General features: G+C 49.5%; 2 protein-coding genes across 2 annotated transcripts in view; one reads left to right on the top strand and one right to left on the bottom strand.

Moving 5' to 3' along the window:
* The window catches only part of LOC135182772 (uncharacterized), an 82890-nt gene that overhangs the window by 13015 nt on the left and 43208 nt on the right, over positions 1-26667 (bottom strand). The window lies entirely within an intron of this gene.
* On the top strand, positions 589-25269 carry LOC135182740 (uncharacterized). Its single transcript, XM_064157128.1, has 6 exons — positions 589-939; positions 21558-21809; positions 23579-23900; positions 23979-24211; positions 24377-24411; positions 24992-25269. The coding sequence occupies exons 1-6, from the start codon at positions 589-591 to the stop codon at positions 25005-25007; spliced, it is 1209 nt and encodes a 402-aa protein (XP_064013198.1). The 3' UTR covers positions 25008-25269.

Genomic DNA, 26667 nt, shown 5'->3' on the forward strand with positions numbered 1-26667 from the left:
TTGGAGCACTGGGGAGTATAGATTTAGTTATTTTCGGTAGGGGGAAAATTCAAGGGGGTTTGCCAGGGATGTGGTAATTGCTTTGCAATGTCTTTCTCGGTATTTCTCTCCAAATATAAATCTGTTTTTTTTTTTCTCCAATGTCATTTCAGAGCTTCATTTCTGTCAGCTCTCTTTAAAAACCACAACAGAATAACTGGGGGCTCATACGGGGAATGAGATGGTTGCTGGTTTGCATAGTTTGAATTGGAGAAAATACAGAATTAAAGCTTAGGAAAATTGGTGTCTCTTAGTGAAGCTGGCATGGAGAATTGGAAGGCATGGAGACGTGAGCCACTCCCATCTTGGGTGGCGGAGGGGGGAGAAGCAAGTGGCAAGAAGCGAGTTGAAAGGTCTGAGGTGGTTGAAGATGATACAAGTCTCCCACCCCTGAAGTGGCCACAGCATGAGCTGACCCACAGCGCGGTGCCGAGTGGCACTGCACAGGGTGAGCTGGAGGGGTGAGGTAGAGTGGAGCAGGCAAACCTGTGTGTGTTTTCCCCTCCTGATGGGAATCTGTGGGCGGTGGAACCACAGGCGGCTCCGGCCATGCCGGTAGCTTCCTTTGGTCCCGTAGCTCCAACTCTGGACAGGGTATCAAAGATGGCGCCAGGCGGAAGCAGCACTGTCCTCCTTGGGGGGCTGATGGCCATGGTGGCCACCCTCTTGCTGGGCGCAGCCACTCGCAATTTAGGGGATGAGCTGGTGACTCCAGAAGAAATGGCCATGCCTCGGTACCCCTCTTGTCCCAGCACAGGCAGCGTGTACGGGCAGGCTGAGGCTGCAAACGGTGAACCTGCTTTTGGAGCATGTCCTGCTGGGGAAGATGCGGAGAGCAGCGATGGGGATTCCCTTCCCCCACTGCGACTCAGCCTTGACTTCACAGCGGCGGAACTGGCGGTACCGAGCATGGGAGGGGGAGGGTCTTTGCCCTGCTTCCCACGCACTCCTGCCGGTTCTGCACAGGGCAGCCAGCCAGGACTAGCGGCAAAAGGCAGTGTGTCCCTGTGTATCCCCAATGAGTTTCCAGCGGTGGCAGAAGCGTAGCGGCAGCCCTGGTCCTGAGCTCAAGTGGCAGGATGAGCTGCAAGGTTGCCTGATGGTTGCGTCTCCTCTGGCCGGTGAGGCAGTGGTGAGGATGGATGCTCCTGGTCTGGCAGTGGTTCCTGTGAGTGGAACTGATCTCTGGTAGTTTCTTTGCTATTCTGCCACCTTCTTTTCCACCACCAGATCCTCCTCCTTTTCAGTTGTCTATTGAGAAGGTGGAGGGAGAGGTGCTGGGAAAGGTTAAATAAATTTGAAACAATTCTGTTTAGATTGGGAAAGGAAGATAAAGGCCACACTGGTGGTGTGACTGGTTCACTTCTGATTGTGCAGCTAAAGTGAAGGAACTGCTGTACAGAACCCTCACGGGTGTTGAATGGCCTGGTACAAGAAGCAAGTAGAAGCATGGGACTCTTGTAGATACTGGAACTCATCTGTGACAGAGAGATGGAACTCACCTGTGACAAAGGGATCTTCACTCCTGCATACATGAAAAGCAGAATGGAACAACAGCTTGAAGAATGGAAGTGAACTGGACTTAGTTACCCCATTTGACTTCCCCAGAGGTGCAGACACGCCGTTTGAGATCACTGCAGACTGAGCCAGATTGTGCCGAGAGGGACTCTAGGAGAATCTGCAATGAGTAATTGAGACTTTGCAGTGGGTGGTTGCTTGGATGCATGGACGGCATAGATTTGAGTGAGAATGGACTGGGACTGTCCATTACTTGATGTTGAGTGCTGCTGAGCACAATGCAGATGGGAATGAAAAGACAGATGACTTAGAATTGGAGAAAAAAAATGGCTGAAGCCTGGACAACTATAGTCCATGACATTCACATTGTCCCTAATTAGATGAAAACAACTTGATGCTCCAATGGGAATTGTATTAAAGGGGTGGATTGTGGCCATTTGAGATGGAATTCTAGCTCAGACATAGGGGAAAGGTGAACATTCTAGGGATAGGCCATAGAATGGCAACAATGGATAACTTAATATAATTTCATTGGAGCATCAAGAGCTTTATGTCTGGAAGCTCAGCTTGGACTTTCTCCTTGCTGTCTTCTGCTGATTCAGCTGTGCCCGCTGCTATCTTTCCCTGCTGATGTTTTGGCTGCTCCTGCTGCTTTGCTGCTTCTCTGTCACTTGACCCCTTCTCCATATTCGTTAAGGTTATTATTTTCTCTAGTATATTTCTTCTTACATTGTTTTATTTAAAACTATAAGAAATACAATTTCATCTTTTCCCTGTCTTTCCAAAAAAATCCGTGTTGTGGTGAGTTTATTCTACCGGGGGAGGGATCCACCCTAACCCAGGACAAGGAGCGGTGGTGAGCGGGATCTAGGCCACAGGGCTTATGCTTGGCCAGTGATGACACCTCTGCCTTGGGGACCTTGGCAGCCTCCTCCTCAGAGCCATCCAAAGGCTTCTCAGAGCTCTCCTCCAGCAAGGACTCCTGCACCACCAGCTGAAACCTGATGCTGGCACTGGGGTTGGGTTGCAGCCAGGATCCTGGAATCACAGAACTGCTTCAGCCCTTGGAGATCGTGGACTCCAACCAGTCCCTAACTCTACCAAGGCTGATGCTAAACCATGTCCCTCAGCACCACTTTTCTGCCTCTTTAGAACACCTGCAGGGATGGGGATTCAGCCACCTCCCTGGGCAGTCAGCTCCAGTCATTGGGAACAGAGAGTGACACTGAAAGGAAAAGGAAAATCCATGCAATTGATACATGGCTCAGAGGATGGTGCCATCAGCAGAACTTTGGGGGGTTTGACCACAAGGAAGGGCTACTGGCACCAGATCTACTGGCGACAGATAGAGTTCATCTGTCCCTGTGCTAGTTTGAAGCAGGCTAGAATGTTTTGGTGAGAGAAAGTAGATAATTGGCTATGAAAGGAAAACATTGGTTGTGTCTCCTTCCCTCACAGTCTTGCTGAGAGGTATGGGAACAAGAAAGAAAACATTAGATAGCACATTCACCATTTTCTCGCTGCTTTTGGCTTCAGACTGAACTACATCTCCCTAACCTCACTGCCACTAACCTTGCTCCTTAACCTCTTGGCTGCACCTCTTTTCTTCCTGAAGATTGGGGTAAGGTTGAGAGGGGCAGGGGGAGGTGCAGGGGTGGTTGAGAGCCCCTCCTGGGGACTCAGGTTTCTGGGAGGGGAGTTGTGTTTCTGTATTGTTTTTACATTGTATATTTCTGTCTACTGTATATACTGTAAATATCTGCTTGTATATCATAGAATCATAGAATCAACCAGGTTGGAAGAGACCTCCAAGATCATCCAGTCCAACCTATCACCCAGCCCTAACCAGGCAACTAGACCATGGCACTAAGTGCTTCATCCAGTCTTTTCTTGAAGACCCCCAGGGACGGTGCCTCCACCACCTCCCTGGGCAGCCCATTCCAATGGGAAATCACTCTCTCTGTGAAGAACTTCTTCCTAATGTCCAGCCTATACCTACCCTGGCACAACTTGAGACTGTGTCCCCTTGTTCTATTGCTGGTTGCCTGGGAGAAGAGGCCACCCCCCACCTGGCTACAATGCCCCTTCAGGTAGTTGTAGACAGTAATAAGATCACCCCTGAGCCTCCTCTTCTCCAGGCTAAACAGGCCCAGCTCCCTCAACCTCTCCTCATAGGATTTGTGCTCCAGGCCCCTCAACAGCTTTGTTGCCCTTCTCTGGACATGTTCCAGCACCTCAACATCTTTCTTGAATTGAGGGGCCCAGAACTGGACACAGTACTCAAGGTGTGGCCTGACCAGTGCTGAGTACAGGGGAAGAATAACCTCCCTTGTCCTACTGGCCACACTGTTCCTGATGCAGGCCAGGATGCCATTGGCTCTCTTGGCCACCTGGGCACACTGCTGCCTCATCTTCAGCTTACTATCTATCAGTACCCCCAGGTCCCTTTCCTCCTGGCTGCTCTCCAGCCACTCAGTCCCCAGCCTATAGTGCTGCTTGGGGTTGTTGTGGCCAAAGTGCAGAACCCTGCACTTGGCCTTGTTAAATCTCATCCCATTGGCCTCTGCCCACCCATCCAGCCTGTCCAGGTCCCTCTGCAGGGCGATCCTACCTTCCAACAGATCAACACCTGCTCCTAGCTTGGTGTCATCTGCAAACTTAGTGATGCTGGACTCAATGCCCTCATCCAGATCATCAATAAAGATATTGAACAGGACTGGGCCCAGTACTGATCCTTGGGGAGCACCACTAGTGACAGCTGCCAACTGGATGTGGCACCATTCACCACCACTCTCTGAGCTCTGCCATCCAGCCAGTTCTTGATCCAGCACAGGGTGAATCTGTCCAAACCATGAGCTGCCAGCTTGGCTAGGAGCTTCTTGTGGCAGACAGTGTCAAAGGCTTTGCTGAAGTCCAAGTAAACTACATCCACAGCCTTCCCCTTATTCACCAGGCGGGTAACCTGATCATAAATACTGTGCTAGCTGTAAATAAATAGTTTCATTTACATTCCCAGAGTCCGATTGAGTTAGCTGGGTGTTTCTAAAAGTGTGTGTGGGGGCAGGGTAACAGCCAAACCACCACTGTCCCATAAGGGAACAAGAATCATTGCACATGAGTTGGCTGGGCTCATCGGCAGGGCTTTAAACTAGTTTCAAAGGGGGATGGGGATGTAGCTGGCCTTGCTGAGAACACTGGGGGTAGTAGTCTGTCACTCATGGATCAGTGCATTGGCATCTTAGACAATCAGAAGGATTTCTCCCCCTCAAGGTTTAAAAGTATGTACTCAGGTCCCTCCCTGATCTCCTTCTATGCCCAGATCACCCAGCTGCTGGATGAGGGAAAGGCTGTTGATGTTGTATTCCTACACTTTCAAACAACCTTTGATACTATTCCCCACACAGCTCTTGTAGACAAATTGGCTACTTGTGGCTTGGCTGAGCACACTGTCTGCTGGCTGGACAGGAGGGCCCAGAGAGTGGTGGTCAGTGGAGTTTAATCCAGTTGGCAGCTGGGCACTCACTGGTGGTGTTCCTCAGGGCTCTGTGTTGGCACCACTTCTGTTTAACATCTTTATTGACAACTTTGATTCAGGCATAGAGAGTGTCAGCAGTAAGTTTGCAGATGGCACCAAGTTAGGTGGCACTGCTGATTTGAATGAGAGTAGAGAGGCTCTTCAGAGGGACTTGGATAGGCTTACATCCATGGGCCAGCATTAATGGGATGAGTTTCAACAAGGCCTGCGCTTGGGTCACAACAACCCCAAGCAACGCTAGAGGCTTGGGGCAGTGTGGCTGGAAACTGCCTGGCAGAAAGGGATCTGGGGACTGTAACAGACAGGAACTGAATGTGAGCCAGCAGTGTGCCCAGGTGGCCAAGAAGGCCAATGGCTTGGATTAAAAATGCTGTGGCCAATGGGATCAGGGAGGTGATTGTTCTCTTAGACTTGGCTTTGTGAGGCCCCAGCTCGAGTGTTGTGTTCAGTTTTGGGCACCACAATACAAGAGAGATGTGGAGGTGCTGGAGGGAGTCCAGAGGAGGGCAACAAACTGGGGAAGGGCCTAGAGAGTAAATCTGATGAGGAGCAATTGAGGGAGCTGGGGATGGTTAGCATGAAAAAGAAGATGCTGAGGGGTGACCTCATTGCTGTCTACCTGAAGGGACTTTGTGGAGAGGCTGCTGCTGAGCTCTGCTCACAGGTAGTTTGAGACAGAACAAGGGGGAATGTCCTCAAGCTGAGGCTGGGGAGGTTTAGACTGGACATTAGGAAAAAGTTTTTTTAATGAGAAAAACAAGGCTTGAAGTATGTAAAAGACTGGGCTATATTTGCCTAGATTATGCTAATATGTAGGTGTGTGCTGCTCTGTGCTCTGGACTATATAAATGGAGTCAGAACGAACAATAGAGGTCTCTGGTGGATTAACACTGAATCATGTGGAGTCTGTGTGGTAAGCCTCACTAACATGTGGTGACCTATGATGCGTTCCTGAAGGAAGATAGGCAGTGCAAGGGATGACAGCAGTAGGTGAGAAGCTCCAGCTAAGAAGCTGGCATGGCAGGACCATGATGAGGCCACAGTGTGTGTGCAGTGGAAAGAAGCCAACCATTGCAACAGGCACCTGGGAAGAAGAACAAAAGAGAGAAAAAAAAAAGGAAAAACCAGGTGAACAGCCTGGGGGTGAGATGGGGTAGGGCATAACTAAAGAATAAGCTCCTCCCAAATATCCTCTCCAAGAGAGGGTCAAAGTATGAGGATTATATCCTCCAAAGATTACTATTATGGTGCCGAGACCACAGGCTCCCTCTGACCCAGTGAGTGCTTTTGAATTCGACACCTGGGAAGAGATAGGGAAAGTCTTGTGGGACTCAGTAAAATGCATAACTTGAACTCTAATGGCTTTGCCAATTTGGTGTGAAAGTAACAGTATCAGGCATATGCGCCATCTGCCTTGAAGGGGAGGCCGGGGAAAGAAATGGGAAGCGCGCTCTTTGAAGCAGCCACGGGAGGTGATCCCATAGAGACCTCCTGCTCAACAATTGGGAGGCTTGTAAAGCATGCAGAAGGAGAGAGCACATCCCTGCTTCAGTGGTGGGAGAGGCATTCATCACTGTGCCGTCCACCTGTGGAACCCCCTCCACCTACTCTGTCTCAGATCACATCAAGGAATTTGCTGTTAAAGACTTAAAAGCTTTGAAAAATCAGGTGACTGTAACTGTCTGTTTCCCCCTCCGTTCAGTTTCTGAAGATACTGGTTCTCTGTTTAGTTTCGTTGCAGGCACATCCCAGCATGGTTTGCCCCCCTCAACCTCCTGTGCTCTTCCCCCGCCTCCCTCCGCCTGGCTGCTGCTCTCCGAGGCCCGCCCTGGTGCCGGGACTCCTCCATTTTTTTGGTGGTGTTTCTCCAAGAAACTTCTCCAAGAACTGTGTCTCTCTTAAAGTGGCAGTGTTGCATTTGTATCCTAGCAGTAAGGAATGTTACTGGTAATAGATCTTAGAGTTTAAAAGTTAATAGATAAGACAGTTTTACTATGTATAAGATTCACAAGGGCTAAGTTTATTCTCTTGTAGATTGACTGACTCAAAGGTTTCTTTTCTTTCTTTTTTCTATATGCCGGCATTTCCAAAAGTGCTCCTTGTAATGTAACATCTTCTTGGATGTTTTTTTTTTTCCTAAGTATTGATTCAATGGTTTAACTCTTTTTTTAGTTAATAGATTTCTAGTATTAGTAGAGTTAAGGTCAAGAATTCAGAATAGGGATATTATTGAACGTTTTTTGGGATTTTTCTTTATATCAATGTTAGTACTTTAGGAGAGGGATCATGGGAAAAAAAGGAAAGAGAACAGTTCTTACTACAGTACACTGGCAAAGTTAATATGGCAAAGATTATTGGATTCAGTTTTCACACGTATGCACCAAGATTTCACTTGCAGCATGCCAGATTAGGCAGTGGCTTTCTATAGCATATACAATCATTTTACAAGACAAGTAATACTTAACACCTTCTTATGCTAATTTAATACACTTTACACACACACACCCCCCCAAAAAAAAGGGGGGGAGGGAATTTTCCAGATAAATCATGCAGAGAAATTCGCCCTAGAAAAGGCCAATAGTTCTGTCAGCACAGGGAAGGAATGTGTATGTACATGTTCGTGTTGCCTACAGGTCTTTCATGGATGCCAGCTTGTTATGTCCAGCCTGCTTTTGGCAGTGAGCAGACGTTTGGCTCAGATGGCTATGAAGACACTGTGGCAAAAAACAAAATATATGCTGGACTATGGCTGTTGTGATGGTTTGGGTGTTCCCTGCCCCCTCCCACTTTAGAAATCACCCAGACTAGACTCAGCCAGCTCTGGAAAAAAAATGAATGAAGCTATTTATTTACAGCTAGCACAATATACAAACAGATATTTACAGTACATACAGTTATAGACAGAAATATACAAGGTAAAAGGTCATACAGAAACACAACTCCTCTCCTAGAAACCTGAGTCCCCAGGAGGGGCTCTCAACCACCCCTTCACCTTCCCCCTACCCCTCTCAACCTTACCCAAGTCCCAAGGAAGAATAGAAATTCGGCCAAGAGGTTATAAAGCAAAGGTGGGTGAAGGGTGTGTTAGAGAGATGCAGCTCAGCCAGCAGCCCAAGACAGAGTGAGAGAAAAATGGCAAGAGTGTTATCTAATGTTTTAATTTCTTGCTCCCAAACATCTCAGCGAGACTGTGAGGGAAGTGGACATCATCATTGTTTTCCTTTTACAGCCTGCAATCTAGTTCTTTTTACTAAAACATTCTAGCTAGCTTCAAACTAGCACAATTCACCCCTGTCTACTTCACTCAGAGTATTGCTGAGAACTATCTGACCTAATCTAAACCAATATTTACACTAATGAATTTTACAAGTTCAGTTCACACTCCATTCCGGCTATCTCAGATGTAGGTGATTCAAAAGTTCAGAACAGTTTGTCTCCTCACAGATGAGACGAGAACAGGGACTCCCAGGTGACGTTGGGTTTGTGCTCATGTACTGTAGATTCTTTCGTAGATTCCTTCATTGTTGGACGCCGATGGTACCTAGAACAGAAAACTCCTAACAGCTTGTATGATACACTCTGAATTTAAACTCTCTCAGCTAAAGTTAGATTTCTCTGTGGAATACACTGGATTTCACCATTCTCCTGTATTACCCAGTATGTATGACCAGGACCTTCAGCAGACACCACCCCTCGGAGAGGTTTCCCTTCGCCCGAAGGAGAAAATACCCAAACAGTTTTCCCTAACAGATTCTTTTCATGTACAACAGGAACTTTATCACCGTCTACTGTTTGGACCAAGTCTGATTGTGCAGGTCCTGCTCTGTTTACTGAACCTCTCCTATTTACCAACCAGGTTGCTTCTGGTAAATGTTTGTCCCAGTTTTTCAGAGTTCCACCCCCCATGGCTTTTAGGGTGGTTTTCAGCAAACCGTTGTAGCACTCAGTCTTCCCTGAAGCTGATGCATAGTAGGGTATGTGATAGATCCATTCAATGCTGTGCTTTTTGGCCCAGTCTTTCACAAGATTGTTCTTGAAATGAGTGCCATTGTCTGACTCGATTCTCTCTGGAGTTCCATGTCTCCACATGATCTGTCTCTCCAAGTCAAGAATGGTGTTACGTGCAGTAGCATGTGGAACTGGATAGGTTTCCAGCCATCTGGTGCTGGCCTCTACCATCGTCAGCACATACTGCTTGCCAGAACGAGATCGAGGTAAAGTGATGTAGTCAATCTGCCAGGCTTCACCATACTTGTACTTTGACCATCTCTCACCATACCATAAGGGCTTGATTCGCTTAGCCTGCTTAATAGCAGCATAAATGTCACAGTCATGGATGACTTGGTGTCATGGAGGGTAGCAGAAGCCCTTAGCAGGCCTCCCTGTTGTGAAAGTTACAGTGTCTCACATTAATGCCAAGAGCATCGTAAAACCAAAACAATCCTTCAGCCCCATGAGAAAGTCTCTCCCTGGTCGAGATAAAAGGTAAACAGTGGCCACTGTTTTGGCTAGGGGGAATGGCAGTTCTCATGCCCGCTCGACACCTGGTATGGGCCGAGCTTTGGGTGGTCCTACAGGTTGTTTTGGTAAGAACTGTCCAATTATATAGGTTAATTGTAATTTTGTGCCAATCTGTAAGAATAACGTAAAATAGCTTGGACTGGAGGGTTACACCTCTTTTGAGCATTATAAAAAATGGTGTGCCTTCCTGGATCGGCGCTTGCTTGCTTGAGCTTGCTGGTACCTGCTCCTACCTGCTCGCTCGCTAGCCTGCCTGCCTCACTCCTGCTCCGGTGACCTCTCACTCCTGATCGGCCCTGCCCGACGAGGGGCCCGCAGAGGCCTGAAACCTGCTTGGGCCCGATCCTGACAAACAAAGGGACACCGCCCAAAACTTCGAACTTTGCTGAACTGAACTACGGAACAGTGAGTAAATTGGAGAAAGAACTCTTTACCTAAAGACTGAGTAACTTTAAAGACTCAAAAGAACTCTAAAGAAATCACAGACTCTCCTTTATCTGCTATTTTCTGAACTGTTATTCTACAACTTTAATCCTAAAAGAACTCACGTGGGGAATTTAGTTCGGGAGGGGGATCTCCGTGTTTGAGCAATAAATCACTTGAAAATCCACAAGTGAGTCTCCACGTATTTTCCCCACAACCTCCCAAACTACCTTCCGTGACACTTGGGTGATAGCATCCATAGACAAGTCAATTGACCTATCGCGTGCCCATCGGTATGTTGCATCTCTGCCTTGATGTCGAGATGAATTATGGGCCTACTGAGCTAAGAATAGTTCACCTCAGTGTTTCCAAAAAAGGTCAAGATCAGAGTTGATATCAACTTGAGAAATCTTAGCAGCTTGGTCTGCCTGCTGGTTGTGTTGGTGTTCCTCTGTGGCTCTGCTCTTGGGCATGTGTGCGTCTATGTGCCGCACCTTCACTGGAGTTCTCTCCAGCCGTGCATCAATGTCCTGCCATAGATCAGCACAACAGGTAGGCTTTCCTTTCCTCTGCCAACCATTCTTCTTCCAGTCCTTTAGCCAACCCCATAGAGCATTGGCTACCATCCATGAGTTGGTGTAGAGGTAAAGGATAGGCCAATTTTCACGTTCAGCCACATCAAGAGCAAGTTGGACAGCTTTTACCTCAGCAAACTGACTGGATTCTCCTTCTCTATCTCTCGCTTCGGTAACTCTCCTGGTAGGACTCCAGACTGCTGACTTCCATCTTCGCTTGTTCCCAACAAGACGACAGGAACCATCTGTAAACAAAGCATAGCTCTTTTCCTAATCAGAAAGATCACCATAGAGAGGAGCTTCTTCCGCACGAGTTATTTTCTCATCTGGAGGTTTGGTACAGTCTGTGCCTTCCGGCCAGTTGGTGATCACCTCCAACAGACCAGGTTGATCAAGATTACCCATTCGTGCTCGTTGGGTTATCAAAGCCATCCACTTAGACCAAGCTGCATCTGTGGCATGATGTGGTGATGAACCTTTGCTTTTGAACATCCAGTTTAGAACTGGCAATCTAGGAGCTAAAAGCAATTGTGACTCAGTTCCAATCACTTCAGAAGCTGCTTTCACTCCTTCATAGCCTGCTAGTATCTCTTTCTCTGTTGGGGTGTAATTTGCCTCTGAACCTCTGTAACAACGTCCCCAGAAACCAAGTGGACGTCTATGTGTCTCGTTTGGAGCTCTCTGCCAAAGGCTCCAAGTTGGACCATTGTCACTGGCAGCCGTGTACAGAATGTTCTTAATGTCCGGACCAGATTGCACAGGTCCCAAGCCCACTGCATGGACTATTTCTCGCTTGATCTGATCAAAGGCTGCTTGTTTTTCAGGTCCCCACTCGAAACTGTTTCTCTTATGAGTCACATTGTGCAGAGGTTTGACAATTTGACTAAATCCAGGAATGTATTGTGAAGGGGTTTTGTCTGAATTTAGGGGGTAAAATATGAGGCCAAATTTTTTAAAGCTTTTAAAATAATTTCATATTATATACAAAGAGAATTCCCCCCCCCCCCCCCCCCCCCCAAACTTATATATAGTTAACCCACACAAGTTCTTTGTATGCGGTTGTGAAATTATTTTACAGAATGTCTATCTGCAGCAGGATTAAGGGATTTGGTAGAGGTTTGGAAAGGTTTTGGATAGAAAGTCTTGTGGCATAAAAGTGCTACGAGTAAAGTCACTGAAATTCTTAGCTGCTCAAATTGAGATTGTTCAGTTACTCACTAGTTGGAGTCACAGTCTCTGTGGTCCCAAATATGCATAGCGAAAGCCACGTTGTTGATCCTTGCGGACCTGAATAGTTCAGTTCGGATATTGGGGCGCGCTGTCTAAGAAGGCTCCACAGGCACGATCGAGCTGGGAATGGTGAGCTGGAGTGGCAACGGGCTGGGAGCGTCTTGGTTGATCGTTCCTCTGGATCGGTGCAAAGTACCATGGGCTAGAAACCATACAGCGGTAGTGGCCCTAGGCGACGAAGAGGCTAGTAGAGGTGGGTGGAGGAGGGTGGCAGGAACACTGAATTGCCCTATTTATGAGATGAGGGCCAAGATTGATGGTCCTTTGGCCGCAATACTGTCCAATAAGCATCTGGCAGCAGGCCAAAACATGCCAAATAAGGTCGAGTCCACAGGTCCCGTACCCCCAAATATGGAGAGAGCACAGGTGGGCCCACACACTAAGCGCGTGAGCTTATGCAACCTGTTTACCTCCACCTCACAAGCAGGGCAGGCCAGACTTGAAGGCGCCAGGCTTGTTGTGCCCCTTTGTCCACTTAATTTGTTTTCCCGCTGGTTTACATAGAAAAACACCTTTCAGAGGGAAAACATGTCCAGGCAAGCACAGACGTGTAAACAAGCCTATTTGGGTCTATGTGGCCGTCCACCACAGAATGTGTAGTCTTCAAAATCCCACTGCACCCAGGAAAGATAGAGTGTCCTTCTTATTTGTGGGAACTGCCATGGTAGAGACTTTGTTGATCACATCCTGTGGAATGTAACGGCGACCATCCTGCCACCGGACTCCCAGAAACTGAATTTCTCTGGCAGGTCCTTTGACCTTGTCTCTCTTAATGGCAAAACCTGCTTGCAACAGAATGTCAATGATTTTGTTACCTTTCTCGAAGACTTCCTCAGCAGTTTGGCCCCACACAATGATGTTGTCAATGAATTGTATGTGCTCTGGAGCTTTACCTTTCTCCAGTGCATTGTGGATCACTGAGTGACAGATTGTTGAGCTGTACTTCCACCCCTGAGGCAAACGGTTGAACTGGTACTGGATTCCTCTCCAGGTAAATGCAAACTGAGGCCTGCACTCCTTTGCTATGGGAATAGAGAAGAAAGCATTAGCAATGTCTATGGTAGCATACCACTTAGCCTCCTTCGATTCCAGCTCGTACTGGAGTTCCAGCATGTCCAGCACAGCTGCGCTCATGGGTGGAGTCACCTTGTTGAGGGCACGAAAGTCAACTGTCAGCCTCCAGTCTCCGTTAGGCTTGCGCACAGGCCAGATGGGACTGTTGAAAGGTGAATGAGCTTTCTCGATGACAGCCTGACTCTCCAGTTGACGAATCAGCTGATGAATGGGCAACAAAGAGTCACGGTTAGTTCTGTACTGCCTGTAGTGCACAGTTTGAGTAGCAATTGGCACTTCCAGATCCTCTATGTCATGATGTCCCACAACTGCAGATTCATCTGAAAGTTCAGGTCTAATGGACATTTTCAATTTACCATCCTCAATCTCTACAGATGCTATTCCAAAAGCCCATTTATGACTCTTAGGATCTTTGAAACAATGTTGTCTCAAAAAGTCAATCCCCTGAATGCAAGGCACATCAGGACCAGTTACAATAGTGTCTTTCTTCCACTCTTTACCAGTTAAACTTATCTCAGCTGCAACTTAGTTAACTCTTGAGATCCACCAGTGATTGCAGAAATAGTGATAGACTCTGTCCCTTTGCAATTGGATGGCAATAAAGTACACTGAGCACCTGTGTCAACTAAAGCCCTGTATTTCTGAACTTTTGAACTGCCAGGCCACCTAATGAATACATTCCAATAGATTCGGTTCTCTCCACTATCCCTTTCCTCCTCCTGGCTGGAGGCAGGGCACCCCTAATGCTGAACATGGCATGTGGGGTGTACACAGTGATTGGTATTGTTGTGAGAGAAATTGCAACTGTCAGAATAATTGCAGTTGCTCTGGGGAGCTGAAGAAGTGACAGCTACTTTTCTGGCATTGTTGCCTCTGTTTCTGCCACTCTGCAGTTCCCTGACTCTCTTTGAAAGAGCTGAAGTAGGTTTACCATCCCATTTGTTCATGTTCTCACTGTATTGGTCACGCAGAGTTATCCACAGTGACGCGCGCGATTGCTGATGTCTGGGTGGAATTTGTCTCCTCCTGGGCTGGAATTGCCTGGTGGGAGGTGGGCGTCTGTTCCTGACTGCAGAAGCATGCACCCATTCAGATGATGCAGGGATGGTATCCTTTACCAGATTGGAAATTGAGGTTTTAAGTTCCTCCTTCAGTTCTTTCATGGTACCTTTAATGTCATCCTTAATGCTATTCTTAATGCCATTCTCAAAGCTATCTTTCATCCCCTTTATCTCTGTAGTCATAGTTTGTATGGCAGACACTATGGCAGAATGCGTACAAGCTGTCCTCTATCTGCCTGAGCTGCTCAGTGAATTCACCAACAGTGAAGACCTTCCATTATCACTCCTTGATAGAAACTTGCTAGCCAAGATGTTAGCATAGGATGAAGGAGCAAGCTTAATAAGCTTCTTCATGAGACCTGTTCCAAAAGGAATGTCATCAGACTCATGTGTGCCATGATCTCCATAAAGCACTTCCTTCACAGCAAACTCCTTCAGAAGCTTAATTCCCTGCTCAATGGTGTTCCACTTCTTGGCAGCCCATGGCAGATCATCTTGGGAAGGATATCTCTAAGCCACAGCCAACAGGAGGTGTGTCCACAGGCTAACCTTACCAAGAGGACTTGCTAGGTATTTGTCCATTCCACTCTCCTTGGTGAGTGGTCCTAGCTGCTTGGCAGACTTGTCTCCTACCTGCAGGGCATTGGCACCAATGCTACGGCATCTCACCAGCCAGCTTAGGATTGGCTCACCTGATTCCCTTGAATATTCCTTTCTCACTTCCCTGACCTCTCTGAGAGGATTGCTGGATTCCTGGATGTCATCCTTCTCCTCTTCCTCTTGTTGATCTGGATGTCTCTGGCCTAGAAACAGAACTTTCCTAAGAGCATTCTTAAACTCATCGGAACCATCCTCTTTCTTGGCAGCCAACCTCATAGTGCTCCTCTCATCAAAGTGCTGAGATCTAAGCATGTTTGCCAAGTCCTGAAGACTATATGTCTCCTCTTCCTCCTCTTGCTCACCAGAGGTCCCCTCTCTTACGTCCTGTTTTGAATCACACTTTGTCAAATGTGTCTTTTCTTGGGCTTTGGCTGGCGCCAAAATGGCCTGAGCTGCCACAGACTTTGACGTGTCTACTAGAGGGTTTGAATCATTGGGGGTCTGGCCTGAGGCCTGTGAGTTTAAATCTGCCTTAGAGGTAGAGTCCTTTTTGTTGTTTGCTGGCTGGGGATTCAAACTGGCTGAGTTAGTGTTATTAGTGTTATTAGTTGAGGGAACATCTTGGCTTTGATTATTTCCCTGTACTCCTGGGACTCCTGCCAATCCTGCCGTGTTATTCCCACTAGGAACATTGGCAGCTTTCCCAGAATCTGGAGAGGGAGGTGTAGTGGTAGCTGCCTGCTGTGCCCCTGAATTATCTTTGTTTTGGTTTGGATTGCTTTGTTTATGTGACACTGTCACGTTTTGGACACAGAGAGTTTCCTAGTTCTTACAGGCATTGCACTCAAATTTTTCTTACATAATGCCAGAATGAATACGAAAATCAAAATTACAAGACATAAATTCACACTCAATAAAAATGCCACAGTCTGACGTGAATAAAATTGTGAACAAGGGTCTGGCATCTCAGTTCTGGGTAAGATAATTCTCATCAATGCTGTAGATAAAGCAGTAGAAGTACTTTGATTGCCTGTAATATTATTGGTAAATACCCCTGTAATATTACTAGTAAAATTTCCAGTTACATTATAACCAGCATACCCAAGAATGAAATCACCCCAAGCCCAGAAGACAGATATGAGTTTAGCTTTGACCTTCTTAAAAACTACATTAAGCAAGAAATAACCAATCTGGGCTTTATACACAAGAAAACAGAAAACAGGCCACACAATAGCCCCCACTAAGTAAAATAGCTTCTTTATTAGCTTCATTCTGATTCCCAGAGTTAATTAACAATCACTCAAAATGAATCTGCCCCACGTTGTGAGCCAAATAAAAATATGTGATGGTTTGGGTGTGTGCTAGTTTGAAGCAAGCTGGAATGTTTTGGTAAAAGAACTAGATAACGGGCAGTGAAATGAAAACAATTGATGTCAGCTTCTCTCACAGTTACGCTGAGAACTCTGGGAAGAAGAAAAAAACTTTCTCCATTTTGTCTTCTCTTCTGCCTTTGCCTTCAGACCTGGTCACATCTCATTAACCTTGCTCCTACTAACCTTGCTCCCTAACCTCTTGGCCGCACCTCTCTTCCTCCTGAGAACTGGGGTAAGGTTGAGAGGGCCGGGGGAGGTGTTGGGGTGGTTTGAGAGCCCCTCCTGGGGACCTTGGTTTCTGGGAGGGGAGTTGTGCTTTTGTATTGTTTATCCTTTGTATATTTCTGTATATAATTGTATATAACTGTATAGATTGTAAATAGCTGCTTGTAAATTCTGCTAGCTGTAAATAAATTACTTCATTTATATTCCCAGAGGCCTTCTGAGTTAGCTGGGGCAAATACAAAGTGTGGGGGGGCGGGTGAGAGCCCAAACCATCACAGGGTGTTCCCTGCCCCCTCCCCCCCCCACTTTAGAAATCACCCAGACTAGACTCAGCCAGCTCTGGAAAAAAAATGAATGAAGCTATTTATTTACAGCTAGCACAATATACAAGCAGATATTTACAGTATATACAGTTATAGACAGAAATATACAAGGTAAAAGGTAATACAGAAACACAACTCCCCTCCCAGAAATCTAGTTCTTCTCACCAAAACATTCTAGCTAGCTTCAAACTAGCACAGCTGTTGTTAACCTTACTGACATCAAGCACATCTATGATTGTAACCCATAAGCATAAACGAACAATGGGAAGTGTGCATGCATGGGATGACAGCATTATTCTGATACTATGTCAGGAGTTAGTTGTGCACAAGCTTTAACCACACTTAATGGCTAGCTTTAACCACACTTAATGAATTGGGTTAGCGCAACAAGCAAATATTATTTCACAAGCCTGCAGCAATTCTGTTCAATGAGACAGGCAACTCTGCACAATAGAGCTGCCATCAAGCTTTGTTATTAGTTCAAGGGCTAGATGCACTCATTGGCAAAGATGGAAACAGCTATTTTGTTGTATAGCAATGTTTAAGGTGTCCTGTTTGTTATCCTTTTGCAAGGGCCCTGCAGTGTGTGAGAAATGTTGCCTTCATTGTAAAACGAAAAGGGGGAGTGTGGGAATGCAATGTGAGAGGGAATAATAACAGGCAGACTAAGCATTTCGACCTTGATTCCCATAGCTTCAGTATGCTTCCCACAGGGGAAGAAAGAGAAAAACAAGGCATGATGGGTGTAAAAGACTGGGCTGTATTTGCCTAGATTACACTAATGTGTAGGTGTGTGCTCTATGCTCTGGACTATATAAACAGAGTCGGAACAAACAATAAACGTCTCTTGTGGATTCACATTGAATCATGTGGAGGCCATGCAGTAAGCCTTGCTAATAGAGTTCCCACCTGGACAGAGCTCCCGATGGGACAGGTTCCTGCCATGACAGAATTCCTGTTTTGGACCAGCCCTGCTCTTGGACAGCTCCTACATATTGCACGTCTCTCAGTTTTACACCGTCCCTACCTTTAGAATGTTCTCCCCACTTTTGCACCTGCTGCTTTTCCAGGAAAGTAAGTTTTGATTCTGCTGCTTCTCCAGGAAAGAAAGTTAACACTTTCTCATCTCCCAGACAGGAGGCAAAACATTAAAATTGTGACAGCAGTGGCTCAGGCAGCTTTTAATGGTCAGCAATCTTTGGGAGAGCTACAGAACCCCCAAAAATAAGACCTGCTGCCTAGTTGAGCTAACCGTGGTCACTGACCACATGCCAGGAGGGACCAAGATAATTTATTGTCTCTAATACAAATGGACTGACCTAGGCTGGTTAAACTACCCTCTATAGTGCTTGTGCCCATGATAAACCCAGAAGCTTATATGCCTGGGAAGCTCTGAATGTCAGTGGGAAAACCCACCGCATCAGTGCACAGTGCATTGTCCCCAGTTACGAATTGCCAAGCCTGGCTCTCATATACCGAAGCATGTATTGCTTCCTTACAGGACAGAGTCAACACCAAGGACCAGTCCTGACTAACACCAGCACCTGGAAAAGGGATAACCAGCTACACAAGAGATGGAGGCACATCACCAGGGTAGCCAGCGGATGATGGGTGGGAGGTCCAAATTATACCTAGAATACATATCCATGACATGTCCTAAACACCTACCTGAATATCCACCTTGGCACCCCACACCTCCTTCTTCCTGGGTGGAAGTAGCACGGGAAAGCATACAAAAGCCTTGGCACCTCTCAGTCTATCACAAAGACATCATATTTGGCCTTGTTTTGCAGTCTGATTTGTCTTTGGTAAACACAGGTCGCAGATGCTAGACATGTGCATCTCCCTTTTTTGGTGAAATAACTTAGGACTGGTAGTAGGGGTGATTTTATCAGTTGCTATTGGTCAAAGACACTTGTCAAAATGCTTAAAAGCTTAGCAAGCTTGTTTGTTTGCTGCTGCTGCTGCCTTTGTTTTGTCTGCTACCCATTTGTGTTGCTTGCCTTTGCACTGCGTAGCTGGGGACTTGCCTCCCCCGTGAAGGGAAGACCTGACCCTGCCCATCTCCTGCAATGAGTTGCGACAACAGGACTTGCCGTCCCACCACTCCAGCCCGAGGGCCAAATCCTTTGCTATACGCAGCACCCAATTGGACTGCTCCAGCCCATAAACCTGGATCCTGTTTCACCCAGGTGGCTGACTGTTGTGGAGGCAGGGAATTAATGTGGCCGAGGCAGGAATTTTTATACAAAAATAGAGTTATTTTATTTTCCCAAAATCCACCCCCAAAACTATATATACAAAGATTAATTTAGTTTAATTAACAGATTCAGTTGCTTGAGAATATCTACAGAGATGCCATCTGACTATTTTGGAAGTCAGAAGTTGGAAAAGGCTTTAGCTATTAAGTAATAGCATTTTCTTACTAATAAAGTTGAGCCAAAATAACTCATGATCAGGATGACTTCCTCCTGCGGTCTGTCTCTCTCTCATTCCCTTTCAGCAGCTGCAGGTGGATCGTTAAGGTTCGTTAGGCTTACAAAGGGTGTCAATAGGTGAAGCAGTCCTTGAAGCTCTTTCTGTATCCAGGCCAGGCGAGAGAGGGGGGAGAACTCTCAGGCAGGCACGAACGTCCAGGCAGTAACGAACTCCAAGGTGCAAACCCCCAAAGGCGGGAAGCCCCCAATATTTATACCCTCTCCAGACAAAGAGCAAAGTTACCACTTCCTTAGGTGCAAAAGCACACAGCCAATGCCAGCCCGATTCCAGCGCGGGTACTGCACGGGGCTCTCCTTGTGCGGGCAGGACCCCTTTGCTCACACCCTTCACGCCTGCAGGGCAGGCGAGGGGAGGGAGGGAACCAGGCGGCTTTTCCTCTCCCATTTCAAGCGACTGAGGGACAGCAATTTAGGGGTGTACAGGACTCCAGGACACTGACCACTCCAGTGATGGCCTGAGAGCCACGGAGGACTTGCCTCATGTCCGTGGATCTTCTCAGACGATGTGCTCGATCTGAGCTACACAAGCAGCAGAGCCATCACCACGTGGAAGGCCACACCTGGCTGGAACTACAGTTCTCCTCGTTTATGCTTCCACATATACTTTTGGATTACCACTAGTGAGGCGCTAACCAGTGAGTAAACAAAGCCTCTTTTCTGAAGTTTGGGGAAGTTTATGGCTAAGCTTTAAGCATCAGTTTGTGCTGCAAGGCTCTCCAGTTGTAAACATTTTCTGAAATCTTCCTGAATCATTTCGATTTAACCTGACTGCTGCTAAGTGTTGGTCAACATTGCTAATATTGGTGTTACCTATGGGAAGGCTAACCTATGGATAAGGCAAACACAGCTTCCTGAATTGCAAGGGGTTATTACCCTTCACTCTGAATTTCTAGACAAATCTGCCCACTGCCACCAGGGTGGAATGTTCCAGAGCACTCCAAAATCCTTTCTTCTCCCCCCCAGCCACACCACGCGAGAACTGCTTCCCCCCTGGCCCTGCAGGCTTGAATGGGGAGCAGCAGGAGGCCTTTCCGCATGTGTGCTGACCTGTGTGGAGGGTCAGGCTGGAGTCAGGCTGGTGCTTGGCAGGGTTTTCATGCCCAGTATAAAATGGCAAATGGGCACTTTGTCTAGAAAAGCATAAACAGAGCCAGGGAGAAGGTGCGAGGTGGTTCCTGACTTGAAAGAGTTCTCACCTGGACAGAGCTCCTGTCGGGACAGGTTCCTACTGTGGCAGAATTCCCCTTTGGGACCGCCCCTGCTTTTGGACAGCTCCTACCTTTTGCACGGCTCTCAGTTTTACACCGCCCCTGCCTGTGGAATGTTCTCCCCACTTTTGCACCGTTCTGTGCAAACTTGCAAGCCCGGCAAGTACTGGGGTCCTCTTGAGAGAGCTGCCAGCAGCATCTGGACCCAGCTACTCTCGGACCATATCGCAGCTGGCTGCCATTCCAAACCTGGGGGAGACCCCAGCAGTTTGGCTGTCCCCTGCCACCACTGAGGCAGTGTTGCTTCCACAAATCCCTGTCTTGTGGCAGCCCTGCCCAGAGACACTTCTGAGTTTGGCAGCTTGCCACTGGCCTCGGGCTGCTGCCGTGTGGATCCAGACTGTTGGATATTGCATGCAGCATCAGAAGGCAGCTGAGACACAGAGAAATCCAGCAAGAGATCATCTCCAATTTCCTATCTCACCTCTGTGAGTGAAGCCTGCTGCTGCCCTAGATTCTCTGCTCAGCCTGAATGATAGTGAGGTAAAGCTGTGCTTATAGCTTAGCCTTTTCCAGTTCCTGACTTCCTGAATCTCTGGGGTTGCCTGTAACATCCTTTGTAGGATTCCTGATCAAATTGGAATCTGTAAATACACCTGAACAGGTTTGTATATAGTTTGGGGCAGGGTTTTCAGGAAAATAAAAGACTTCTGTGGTTCCTGAGTCAGCCACAGAAATTCCCAGCCTCCACGACAGGGAGACCACCCGGGGTAGGCTTTGTCAGGAGAACAGAAGGCTGAGTGGAGACCTTCTGGATCTTTACTGCTCCCTGAAAAGAGCCTCTAACCAGGAAGCCTCTGCCAGAACCCACAAAGCTGTGGCACCCAGCACTGGGGCAGGAGGAACAGCCTGGCCAGGACTCCCAGGGTCCAGTCCAGGGTGCTCATCTGTGGGGAGAGGTGTAGAGTGAGCCTGGCACCCAGCCTCTGCTGGCACTGTGCTTCTGGTGGGACTCATCACTGCCAGCATCCATCTCCTGCTGGCACCCCATCTGCTAGCACCCAAGTCTACAAGGCTCTATCCTTGCTATTGCACACCCATGCTGGCACCCACTCTTGCCACAACAGCCTCACAGCACCTTCTTATTTGCCTGCACCCCAACACTCAGCACAGGGTAGGTAGATGCCAAGGTTGGGGAATGTGGATGTTGAATGCCAGAGCAGAGAGAGGAAAGTCAGGAGCATTTCCAGGATATCCCAGGTGGCCTCCCCCCGTTCCCAAACCGAACATTCAGCGGCAAGTACCAGCTCAGCCCCAGCCTAAGGAAGCACAACTCCCCGGGCAGCTTTCGCAGAGCTTCTGCCGCGCTCAGCTTTCACTTTCACTTTCTCCGCCTCTCACAGGCGCAGGAAGCAGGAAAGCTCCGCTTGGACCCAGCACCTCGCAGCCCAGCACAGCCTTGCCGCAGTCCCCGCAGCCCTTGGAGGTTCCCGCAGCCCAGCTCCGTTACCGGCTCGGTCCTGGGACATCCCTGATGGAAACTGTGGTAAGGACGCTCTGATCCCTGCTGCCTCTTGCCGGCAGCTGCCTGCTGGGACGGGCAGAGAGGAGGACTGGGGCTTGTGCCGGGAGGGCTCCACCTCGAAGCGGCAGGGAAGCAGAGGGTGAGTTTTGCTGGGCTGTAGCTGACCTCTCCTGCTCCTTGTGAGAGGTGGAGAAATGTGGGAAGCTTCCTCCCGCAGCGGAGCATGAAAGGTAAACATCAGACCCTGTGATGAGAAGTGTCCTTGGAGCCTTGAGGCTCCCAGGGGCCTGAGCCTGTGACTATGAGCAACCCACGCACAGCTGTCAGGGGGTGGAATCTGCCCGCCTATGGGGTGGGCACGGCCCAGGGGGCTGACTCTGGCCACCCCCCCTGGGTGGGATCCTTAAGGTGTTTACTGTAAGTTAACCTATCTCTGCCTTACACTTAACCTGGAGCCAATCTGTACCCTCCACTTGTACCAATCTTGAACTAAGTTAGTTGTCTACACCCCCTTTGGGGGCTATAAAGGTCGCTGCATCGCCCTAATAAATTGCACTGCTGCGCAGAAGCCACAGAGTCGACTCTCAGTGCCCCGATCTCTCGCCGCACCGGTCTCCGTCCTCCAACAGAGAAAGGCTGCAAGGGAAGCCTGGGCACGGTGCAAAGTGTGAGCCCTGCCTGGGCCTTTGTGCTTCTTAAAGCTGGGGCTGCTTTCTGACTGCAACTGAGTGTTGAGTTCGGGCACAGAGGGAGACCTCCTGGGGAAGACTTTCGCAGGAGAACAGAAGGCTGAGGGGAGACTTCTGGATCCCTACTGCTGCTCCTCGAAAGGAGGCTGCAATAGGCTGGGGCTTGGTCTCCTCTCCTTACTAACAGGTGGTAGGATGAGAGGAAATGGTCTCAGGCTCCCGCAGGGGTGGTGTAGATTTGGCAGCAGCTGCTTGGCTGCAGCAGAGTTGGAGCTCACTCAGCACTGCCTTCCGGGAAAGGAACCTCTGGAAAGCACAGCAAGAGGAAACCAACACACATCCAACAGGCTCACAGCCTCTTGTGCCATGCTCTTGCCATGCAGAAAGGATGCCAAAGCTGCCAGCACTCTGATCCAGCCCCTCATGAGTGTCGCTTTCCAATCACCCACAAAGCTGTGGCACCCAGCACCGAGGCTGGAGGAGCGGCCTGGGCAGGGCTCACAGGGTCTGTCCAAGGGTGCTCAGCTGTGGGGAGAGGGGCAGAGTGAGCCTGGCACCCAGCTTCTGATGGCACTCAACTGATGCTAGGAGGCCCATCCCTGTTAGCACTGCCCCTGCTAGGTCATGTTGCTGCTACCACTCATCTCCTGCTGGCACCCCACCTGCTGCCAGCACCCACCTCTGCTAGGACCTACCCCTGCTGCTGCCTATCCCTGCTATTGCCCATCCATGCTGGCACCCACTCCTGCCACAGCAGCCTCAGCACCTCCTGCCTCCCCTGCATCCTAACAGCACTGGGGAGATTCCAGCTGTGGGGAATGTGGATGTTGGGTGGGATAAAGGAGGATTGGAAAGTGAGGCATGTCCAGGGTATCCCAGGTGGTCTCCCTCTGTTCCCACACTTAACACTCAGTAGCAATTAGCAGCTCAGACCCAGCTTTCCCAAGCAGGAAGCCCCAGGCAGTTTTCCCAGCGTTTGGACTGTTCCTGGATTTCTCTTTCAGTCTTTCTCCACCTCTCAGGGTCACAGTACCAGGAAAGGTCAGCTTGGCCCCAGCAGCACAGGTGCTGACACACATTCCTGTGCCTCTCTCCTTGCAGGTATCCTGCGTTTCTTCGTGCTACGGGATGGTAAAATCCTGTCCGTCAGCCTGCTGGGCTGGGGCAGTGTCGTGCTGGCGGGCTTGGACCAGAGGTATCAGATCTGACTCCATAGGCGACCATGTGCCAGCCTTTGAGACGATTCACTTCATGCTGTACAAGAGCATCCCCGGGCACGGTGAGGTCTTCCAGGAGGTGGCAGAGACAGCCCCGCAGCCCGGGGACATCCTGCTCTTCCCCCTGAGCAGCTATGGCTCCTGCAGCTCCCTCTTCAGACACGCAGCTGTCTGCTGTGGCGACGCCGAGGTCATACACTTCCAGAGTAAGTGCCTGAGCCCCTGCCCTGCCTACGCCGTGGTGAGGGCTGTGCCAGGGCAATGAGTGGCTCTTGCTTTTCCAGACACGGATGTCCAGAACAACGTTGGTCAGATCAGCAAGGAAGGCTTCCGTGCATTGAGAAGGGAAAGGGGGAGCTGCCTGATGTACCGCAAAAGAGACGGGGTCGACCTCAAGGAGTTCCATGGCAAAGTCCGGGAGGCAATGCACAGCACAGGCAGCTATTACCCAGGCACCAACAACTGCATCCACTTTGCCCTCTGGCTTCTGGGCTTGGAGGGCGCCTACATGCATCTGGTGAGCATGGAGCTGGGTGTCACGGCCATGGTGTGATGGCTCCTGCACCACAGCCAGCCCTGCCTCTACATCCTGAACCCATTCCCACTGGGGGTAAGCTGTGGGCAGTGGGGGCAGTACTGGAGACAGCCAAGCCCCCTCTGCACAGACACCTTTCTCTTGCAGGTGGAAGTCTCAGATGAAGATGGCAGAGGGAGGCTGTGAGTATCCCTTGGGTCAGCCCTCCCAGGCAGGGCTCTGGGATGCCTGTGGGGACTTGAAAGTGGCCTGGGATCTCTGGGAGGGATGCAAGAACCCCACTAGCACTGAGGTCCCCAAGACGAATGTGACTTCTCCAAGTGGGCTGAGTGCAATGGCATATCTGGGTCCCCATCACTCACCAACAGGGATGGGATCCCCAGAGAAGAGGTGCTCCTCTGGGAGGGCCATGGGGTGCTGGGAAAAAGGATCACAGACAATGTAGCGAGGTCTCTGGGACAGAGGGGTCCCCAGCAGGGCTGTGTGGTCCTCAGGAGGACTGAGTGTTCCAGACGGAATTGGGTCCTGCAAAAGGGACTGCAGTGTCCTCAGCAGGGCTGGGGTGTCAGGGAGGGTTGGAGTCCCCAGACAAGGATGCGTTTCCCAGGAGGCTCTTGGGGTCCCCAGTAGGGCTGGGCTCAGGACGGAAGTGCTGGTAGGGAACCCAGCAGCATGGAGTGGGAAGGGCAGGGCAGGGTTTCTGGGGTACCTCCATTGATGTTAGCCCCAGCTGCAGCTCATTCACCCACCCTGACATTGCAGGGGTGGTGCTCCATGATGTGAAGGGACTGGCAAGAGCCACATCAGCCTGAGGATGACCAGCCCTGACCCACACAGGAGCCTCAGCATTGCCCCACGCACCCCAACGCCTCATCCCAGGGAAGGACCTCTGCTGCGGAGGAGCTGTTCCCTTCTGCTTGCTGGAACTTCATTGCCAGGCATGAGTTAGGTGCTTCAGGAAGGCTGCCTCCATTAAATGTCCCCATTCCCTCCAGCAACATCTTCAATGACAATAAAGCAGAGAGCACAACAGTGCAGAAGGTGCCCGTGGGTGTCCCGCAGCAGACCACGCGTCCCCATGCAGCTGTGGTGGGCTGCCCTTGGGCTGCTGCCAGGAGCCCACCCAGCTGCCCCAGCCCTGCCCTCCTCAGCTGGACAGGGGCAGAAAGCTCTGAGCAAAGGCTCCTGGCTCCAGGGAAGGACACAAAGTCTGCCTGGGCCTTGGTGGGTGCTCCCTAAAGCTGGGGCTGCTTTGCTGATTGCAACTGAGTGCTGAGCACAGAGGAAGACCTCCTGGGGTAGCCTTGGTCAGGACAAAAGGAGGTTGAGGCAAGAGTCTCTAGGAGGAGGTTGGAATGGGCTGGGGCTTGGTGTCCTCTCCCTACTAACAGGTGACAGGATGAGATAAAATGGTCTCAAGCTCCCCCCAGGGGTGGTGTAGATTTGGCAGCAGCTGCTTGGCTGCAGCAGAGTTGGAGCTCACTCAGCACTGCCTTCCGGGAAAGGAACTTCTGGGAAGCACAGCAAGAGGGAAAGCAGCACACACCCAGCAGGCATGTGAGGGACTGGAAGGCATTCGCCATGTGGCTGCACAGTGTTGAGACACGGAGAGCCTGCACTTAGGTTCCTGGGCTCCACCGAGCGGCTTCGGGACCCTCCGAGCCCCTGGCTTCAGGCTCGTCCCGAAGCTCTTGGGAGCCTGAGACTGCCGCGGGCATTGCCCTGCCGACTCGGGGCAGGGACTGTTCTTAGCAGCTCTGTGGAGCTCTGGAAGGAGTCCGAGTGGGGCGGAGAGCGCCTCGGCTGCACAGGGCACCGCTTACAGGGGGCGGGTCGGCTGCTGGACGTGGGCTAGGGGGAGGCTGCTGATAGGCAGGAGCAGCTGCGAGAAGCACTGTGCTGGAGGCTGCTAGCAGGAGCTGCAGGGAGAGGGCTGCTAAGGGAGGGGAGCTGCAGCAGCTCTTCTGTGAAGACAGAGTGAGGGAGTTGGAGCAGTTCAGTCTGGAGAGGAGAAGGCTTCGAGGAGACCTTCTGTTGCAGCTACCTGTCAGCTGCCGTGGGAACGTGATCAAAACTCACAGAGATCAGTGTGGCCAGAGCAATGCCACATGGACTCCCCAGGATTCGGTGTGAATTATACCAGAGACCTTTATTGATCGTTTTGGCTCTTGAGCATAGAGCATACACCTCCACATTAGCATAATTAGGCAAGAACAACCTGGTCCTTTACCTACAGCACGCCTTGCTCTTCTCCTTAACGAGATGTGCACTTATCTGTGCTTTCTCAGGTAAGGGAGCCAGCAGCTGTGGGAATCAAGGCCAGCATTCACTTGTTATTGTTCTTCTCACATTGCGTTCCCATAACCTTCCACTATCTGAGGGGACCTACAAGAAAGCTGGGGAAGAACTTTGTAGGATGCCAGGTAGTGACAGGACTG

This window comes from Pogoniulus pusillus, chromosome 17, assembly GCF_015220805.1.
Source record: "Pogoniulus pusillus isolate bPogPus1 chromosome 17, bPogPus1.pri, whole genome shotgun sequence".
NCBI lineage: Eukaryota > Metazoa > Chordata > Aves > Piciformes > Lybiidae > Pogoniulus > Pogoniulus pusillus.